This window comes from Papaver somniferum, chromosome 1 (assembly GCF_003573695.1).
Source record: "Papaver somniferum cultivar HN1 chromosome 1, ASM357369v1, whole genome shotgun sequence".
NCBI lineage: Eukaryota > Viridiplantae > Streptophyta > Magnoliopsida > Ranunculales > Papaveraceae > Papaver > Papaver somniferum.
Genome location: NC_039358.1, coordinates 27,970,466 through 27,978,702, shown reverse-complemented (window position 1 = coordinate 27,978,702; position 8,237 = coordinate 27,970,466). Strand labels below are relative to the sequence as shown.

General features: G+C 37.4%; 1 protein-coding gene across 1 annotated transcript; it reads right to left on the bottom strand.

Moving 5' to 3' along the window:
- Positions 1–359: 359 nt before the first annotated feature.
- On the bottom strand, positions 360–3,163 carry LOC113281799 (F-box/kelch-repeat protein At1g22040-like). The gene is made up of 2 exons (XM_026530661.1): positions 2,972–3,163; positions 360–2,255 (listed from the first exon to the last, which is right to left on the bottom strand). Exon 2 carries the CDS (start codon positions 2,174–2,176, stop codon positions 779–781), a length of 1,398 nt encoding a protein of 465 aa, XP_026386446.1. The 5' UTR covers positions 2,177–2,255; positions 2,972–3,163; the 3' UTR covers positions 360–778.
- Positions 3,164–8,237: the final 5,074 nt, after the last annotated feature.

Here is an 8,237-nt window from a genome sequence, read left to right as displayed (position 1 = left end):
GGTGCTTGCACTTGCATCAGAATAAACAGAAAAGATGAAGCATAATAATAAGAAGTACTCGAACACCACAGATACATTATGCCTTCTCATCTTTCACTAATGAAATGTTATTACGAGGACCCTACCATTAATAAGCTTCTAAAACAAAGAGATAGAAGGTGTCATGCTGTGGTAATAAACCTGCATGTTCATCTGTTGCTTCTGCAATGTGAATTTTATCACTTTTAACCCACCTGAGTTTTGGAGCCTACACTGGAAACAAGCTACAAAGGAAAACTTGTTAGAATCTTAATATGACAAACAAGGCTGTAAGAAAACAAGATATCATAAACACAATTCGTGTAACATTGCTATTTTTATGAGAAACGGGCAAAATATATTTTGGGATTTATTCATATTGAGATTTTATTGGTTACATACATGAGAAAGAACAAACAGGAATAAATAAAAGACTTACAACGGCAATCAAACAAAACCAATATAAACTGTGATATTTTATCAAGATAGATGATAAACACAAGATACATTTAAAACAACTTACATAATACCTTTTAGAGCTGCAGAAACGGTAAGTGATTGACCAATATCCTATCATACTTCAATATATCCTCGGCACCAAGAGTCTAGCTCACCAAAATTTCATACTAGCTGCACACTATACGTCTTACGACTGGGTACTATTTTATAAGGGTACTATCCTGAAGAAAGGCAAATGGATGCAATAATTTGATTCCCAAAATAGATACTGGAGAGACTTGATATTGACTGGAACTACGTGTTATATATCAAGAACCTGACAGCTAACTAGTTCGGCAGACCCAAAATTCCTACTACATATGATCCTCCAAACATCAGGTTCTACTTCTTCTGATGATTCCGGTTGATCTTGGGAGGACGACGAGGAGCTAGTTGAAGATTGTGAGCTGACAGAATCAAGCTGGTGATTAGGGTCGGCCTGCATTATTACAATGTCGTGACTGGCATCTTTAGTGATAACATGAAGCTTTCCAAGAAAACCAGCAAGTAGGTATGGAGATTCAGAATCAGTGAAATCCTGAATAGGGACCTTGCCGATAACAACCTTCCAAACATCCTCTTGATGATCATAGATCTTGATTTTACCACTATCTAGTGAAGTAGATGGATCCAAAGCATATAGTTCTCCATCTACCACGACACTAAGTTTCGTGCCAGCCTGCCTAGCAGGCCAACCTTCTCCCATACCACTAGGCATTTCCGACCACGAATTTGTCGAAGGATCGTAAACCTCGCCCCCAACGTCGACGAAAAAGGGCCACGAGTAGAGACTTTGGGGAACACATAATTTCCCTCGATATGAAGTCATTCCTGTTGCAATGGGTTTTAGCATGTCAGCTAAGAATGCAGTAGGTAACATCTGAGCTCTTGAAAACGGCATGCTTGGTACTTCTGACCATATTCCTGTACAAGGATCTAAAACCTCAGCAGATTGAAGAGGAGTCAAACCACCTCGACCCCTACTAACGCCTCCTACAACAAATAGTTTGTTGTTCAATATACCCGTCTTACAATATGCCCTACCTACAGACATAGATTCCACTTCGCTCCAACTATTCAAAATAGGATCAAAACGCCAAACACATTTCACAGCTGAGGCCTTCGAGAATCCACCTAAGACATAGAGGCAGCCATCAACAGCCCCAATGGCACAACCACAGAATGGCAATCGATCTAACGGGCATCTTCGCCCTAACCAGGATCTAAGAACATCTGCAAGCCCAGAGAAGACTCTCTTGTCCTCCTCGCCGTAAGCAATATCAGGCATTGGGGGCAACCTCTGCCAGGCTTGGGACCAAGGATCAAAAGCATGCCATGAGAGCTTATCATCTTCAACCTTAGTCAGTATATACAGCCATTCTTCCGTTTTCCCAAATTCTTTTCTCAAATCATAGAGTTCAGAACTCATGATAGCACTTCTCCAGCTTCTTGACACTGCTTTTCCCTTCAAATAATAAATTCTTGGTAATCTAGCAAGAATCTGAATAGAAATTTCATCAGGGAGAGTAGGAATCAGTCTTGGATTCTCCCCATCAGTGAACGAAGACATCCTCTGCCTCTTGCACATTTCACATCCTGGAACCTCATTGCCCTCTGTCGACCCAACCTTGGTCGAGGCTATACTAAAAAATTGCCCCATAACAACCCTCTGCTTATGTAAATTGTCAGAACACTAGAGTTATTCAGGTGCGAATAAACTAATCCATTCGATGCATTACCTGTGAAAAACAAAACAGTACATTTACAATTTACTAAAAGGAGCAGCTGAAACCAATAAGTAGAGACAGAGTAAAGCAACTTTAAGGAATCAATGTCTGTAAAATCTTCAGAGCTCACTAGCTGCGATTATCATTAAATCAGCTATGCACAGTAAAAACATCAAATCCGAACACCATTTTCTAGTAAAACATTTGATGACCAAACCAAACTGAGCTTGAGATAATATCAAGTATAAAACACTACCGACACGACACCTAACTAGGGCGGCTTCGATAAGATACCACCTAAACTCACAACCACCACACACCACTCTCATTCCCATCAATCATGTACTCAAAATTAGACAAATTCTCTTCCAAGTTCATCTTTTTCCTGAATCAGTCCCTGTCTAAAACATGACTCACTCACCAGAATTCAGAATCAAAAACATCAAATTTTACTCTAAATCCAACATATAATTTCAAATTAAGCAACAAGAGAATCAGATTGAAAACCCTAATATCTTATCTTACACCTACCCCCAAACCAATAATTCCCATCACCAAAACAACTCAACACAAATCAAATTTAACAAAAATTTCACCAAAACAACGAAATTTCAATCAAAATCTACACAATTTACACCAAAAAGAGTAAAAAAGAAACGTCAATAGCTACTTCTGCAAGTCAAACAGCTAAAAATAACGAATTGGAGAAGAAGATAAATAATAATTACCTGAATCTGTAATTGATCTGAGGAAGAAAAAGAAGAATGAAACCCAGAATTAGGGTTTGAAAAGGGGAATACATAGAATCAAAACAGATACTTTGGTTTACATAATTTATTTCTCTCGCTCTTCTTTTTTCCTAAAATTCTTCTCAGAAGTGGAATTTTTTGGAATTGGGTAAACGGGAATGGAATCAAATAATAAACAGATTCGGAAAGTACTGTTTTATCCTGGAATACTGAATTACCAAATTCAGAACCGAATCCATAATTCCACCTACTTACGTCAGTGGGGCCAGCTGAGCTGGTAGCCTCCTGGTACTGTGTCACTCATTTGTCCACCTTTTCTTCCCTCGGAACTTACACGACTTGGTGGTTTTCTTGACCGACTATCTACCGTAACTACCGATTTTGTGCATATCTTTTTGAAGATAATCCGGTGACATTTGGATACCGGGGTTTGAACATTTGGATTCCAACCAATACTAATATCACCCCCAAAACCTGTGTTGAACATCTCATCCTCCCAAGTGGTTAATAGAATGTTACCCTGATAGATTCTTGTCTCAACACTTCTACTGCTCAAGCCATTCTGGAAACATCCATCCACTCGGAGAGAAGGACAGAATAGCGTGGAATCTTTCCGATTCCAGAAAGTTTACTGTAAAATCTCTCTACGAAGACAACATGGATAGATTATACAACAATGATACTCAAACCAGTAATTAGAAAGCCTTATGAAAAATGGATATTGTTCCAGTTATCCAGATCTTCATCTGGAGATGTGCTCATGAGATTCTCCCCATAAATGCTAAAACTGCTAGCATTCTAAACTACATTGATCCTGTCGGGAAATCCAATATGCCAGTTGTGCAATACCGGGAAGGAAACCTTGGCACATATGATGTTAAACTTCCCTGTTGCTAACTGAGTTTGGAACCTCCTGCTTGGCCCAAATCGTGGGAAGTTTGATCATAACACAAACTTCATGGATTGGCTAAACTCTTGGTTCTGTCCTGGAACTATAAATTCTAGCTGCAATATTTATGCAACTACTTGCTGGTACATCTAGAAAGCTAGGCGTGACTTTATTTTTAGTCACATTCAGCCGCATGCCAGACAAACCACCACTAGAATCAACCAGCATTTATGCAACCATAACAGAATACACCATAATCAAAACCACATTCTTAAACCCCTTATTCAATATATGAAGACAATGGGTTAAGCAATGAGGATCTCACAAACTAATTCTCTCTGGATTCTTACAGTTGAAGAGATTTTGGTGTAACTATTGAAATCTGCACTTTACAGGATCTAGAAAATCTGAACTACATCACTGCACTTACAACTCTTGATTTTGAAGGAAACATCATTGAGACTAGAGGATATTCAAGATACTATGGAGAAGGAAGAGCAACAGGAGGAGATGATCTAGCATTTGCTTGGGGTTAAGGAATGTCAGCACACCAGCATAATAAAAATAAGCTGAATCCATAGAAATCTTAGTTCGTTTCAACATGCTTTACCATACTGCAGTCAAGGACGATTTCATCTAAGCTACCATGAACGAATTAGAAGGGAAGAAGATTATGAAAATGATCAGAGTCTATATTTTATTTCTTGTGTCTTAACAAGTCTTAAAGCAATCCATAGGTTTCAAAATTTGGATTCTTTTGATTTGGCTATGTTTTGTAAGAACTCTAATAGCGCGAGTAGTGGCTCCTCTTTGGCCACTAACTCCTTTTTGACTTCTCTTAGTTCGTTTTCTAAAGCCTAAGTTTTTCTATATTAAAAAGTGAATAAAAAATCCACTGACGTTTTATTTCGTATCATACTCGAAATGTATACAAAATCTAGTTTTAGGTTCTTAGATAAACAACCCATGTGAGTAAATGTTGTGATTGACTAGATGTTTTGATGATGCAGTCACAACCACCGATCACTTTTCATCTTGGACATTTAAAATACGAAAAGTATAAGAAGATTGTAGTTAGCAGGGTAGTTTTCGTTATTAGTATGGCAAATCCTAAACTGTCGAATCAGGCCTTTCATGGACGGAGCTCAGTGTAGTTCGATGGTGGCTCCCGCCTCCCCTGTTTCTCATTAATTCATTATAAATCCTTAGGAACTTCTGTTATTTAGAAGAAAATATTGTTAGTTAGCCCCCTTAAATTTATGTTTTGCTTAATTAGTCTCTCCTGAAAAATACTTTTGGCTCCGTCCCTATTCATGAAGGATGTATATATTGCATGTTGCCATCTTGCATCTCTAATCAAATCACTAATGATCTATTCTTCTAATCCCTAATATTATTCAAAGGGTGTTTGTCCGTTTAGATTCCAAAAGCAGAATCTAATTACAGAAGTCAGAAACAAAAAAAAACAAAAAAAAAGTTTTAGAAGTCCGTTTAATTGTTGCTGATTTAGTTTCTAATATTTTTGTCCCCAGAAGCTTGAAAGCAATTTAGGAAAGTAAGGTACGTATTGTTATGTCAGTTTATGGTATTGTTATGATATTTTGTTGGAAGAGAGTTTTCCCATGTTCTCAAAAGTCATCCAACACTGTAGCTGAATTTAGACATTGAAAACAAAAATCTAAAAATCAATTAATCAGGGATTACTTATCATTTTTCGGCACTCTTATGTAAATAAGTAGGAACAGATTTTAAGATAAGCACCAACTGTGAAGTTCACTGTTGACTGAGGTGGAGTAAGGACAAATCATAAAACAAAAGTACGGGGAAAATGATAAGAATGGAGTTGTCTTTTGTAGGTAACAACTCTTTGTCATATTAAATTTCTACGTCAATCACCTACTTTCATTAAACAGTACTTAATTATCGATTGGTATACCTTTAACCTTTTTCTTAATTTCTATTTAATCTCTGTAGTGTTAGCAATCACAATAATTCCATTATCAACAGTTTAAAGTGAATTGGAGCCCCTTGCAGATACATCGACAACTTATTGTTCCAAAGACATCAGTAAATTCATAGTACTTAACTGTAACGGACCAAGAACCACATTCACGACTAGTTGTAGAATTTGGGAAAAAAAATGTCGTGGCAGGCAAGAAGAACCCTCCACAATTTATGCATAGGATTGATAAAATTTGGGAAAATATCAAACCAAGCCATTGCAGATGTTTTGGTATGGGTTTTGGGGTTCGCACTTGAATCCTTTCTTGAAGGAACAGTAGCTCACGTCTAAAGTGTGCAAAAACTCATACTTGCTGCACGATGGATTCATTCATTTTAGGGATTATTTCGTTTCAAGAGCTATAAACTGCATGATGAGACTCTTAACTCTTGTTTATATATATATATATATATATATCGATTATTAGGTAAACTCAAAAATTCACACGGCACGTTTATGCAAGGTTTTTCCGTTGTTTTATTTTCCGATTTGAAACCATTTTACTGAATATAGGCTGTCTTCAGACAAGCAACATAAAGAAAGTAGAAAATATAGGCTGTCTTCAATTTCATTTTTTAATTTAAATGGTGGAGAAAACTGAAAAGAATTATGGGGAAGTTTTCACAAACAACATAAATAAAATAAAGAAGACACAACCATTGTATGCAAGACACCTATTATGATTGGGTCAGGATGGACGACCATCAGATATTTAAAGACTTAAAAGGCCAAATAAAGCTTCCACGTTAAACGGGGAGGAAACCCTCGCTTCCTATTGGCCGAAATAGGTGCTTTATGAGTTTTGTAAAACAAGTGTTTTGGTGAGGACACTTGGCAACGTACTATTCGCTTGGAATTTATCGAAGTCCAAATTCAATTAGGAAATCGTTAACATACCATATTAGTACTCTTTTTTCATGGTAGGATACTCTTTTTTCATGGAAATCATTAACCTACCAAATAAGATTAAAGACTAAAAACTACTTAAACATACAAGATTCATCATGAAAAAGATGTAAATAGCATGGAATATAAAGATTAACACAAGCATATAACGTGGTTCGGCCATGAAGACTTACGTCCACGGAGAAGAAGATGTTTTCTTATTGATTATAAGGTCTTACCCTTGAAAGTGTTACAGATTTCTTATGTATTTCTCACTTTCTCTCTATCTAAGTCTCTCTCAGGAATTCTCTGTAGAAAAACCATCTAAGATTACATAAGTTGTCCACCTCCTGGTACATGGACTGGTATTTATAGACAGAATAAACTCGTAGTCGCTTGATCGTCCGAGCTGGGTGAGCTGTCATCCGTCGTCCTAGCTCCATCGGACTCGTTCTATACCGTCCCTCGTGATGGCATACTTGGCCCTCCCTCCGAGTTGTCGTGCTCTACCTTGGATCGTGTTTCCCTTCTGTGGAGAGCCTCGTGCTCCATCGCCTCTGGGTCGTACTATAGATCGTCCGAGTATTCCGTCATGATGCCCAACTACCAAAGTCCTATTCTTATCCTTCATTAAATGCGGTCTTGCTTTTTAGACTTGACCGCCTGAGCATATTAGACCTTTACATACACGCGTCATTCATGTGGCGCTTGTGAAGTTGCCTCGACTGAGACAAATCCTTCTCTCATCGAATGATTTGGTGCTCCAACCTCATCATCTCATCATATATTCAGCCCTTGGGATGTCGACACGTGGCCGTCGGGCATTTTACCCACACATTTTTCTCCTTTTCTTTGCAACTTGCCTATGGCATGATGGGAATAAAACTGTGTAACTGATCCACTTTTTTCGGCATGTGTACCTGTCAGACCGTTTTAAGATATCTATTGGTTCTCTCAGATTTTCTGGGAACAAGATGTCTTTTATTTTGTACTTTTCCTCCGGAATTCTTATCATCTAGCTTGTCGCGCCTTTGACCTTCTTGGGTTTGGGAAATCTAGTTAGTTTTCCAAAGATTTTCTCGTCTATTTAAGAAGAGTCTTTTTGTGATGAGGGTATGGTCTCCTTCATTATTTTCTCCGATGTATGCTAAATTTTTTCCTCCTCGTCCTCCATGGGAACAAGGTAGTTATTCATGTATTTTTTTTACCATTACGGTATGTCCTCTCATTCATGTATTGCTTCGTTTTTTCTTGATCATGTTGATAGTATTTTTGAATGATGTTGTAGTAATGAGGTTCAAACTCTCGGACTTGTGAAGATTAAATTTAAATATTTAATAAAATTATATACAAAAATATTAACAAAGTGGGCGAGAGGTAACTAAGACACTAGATTCCACTATGACGCAAAATTGAATGATACATATTTCAAAACTCTAATTATCTTTTAAGACTCTTATTTCTTGATT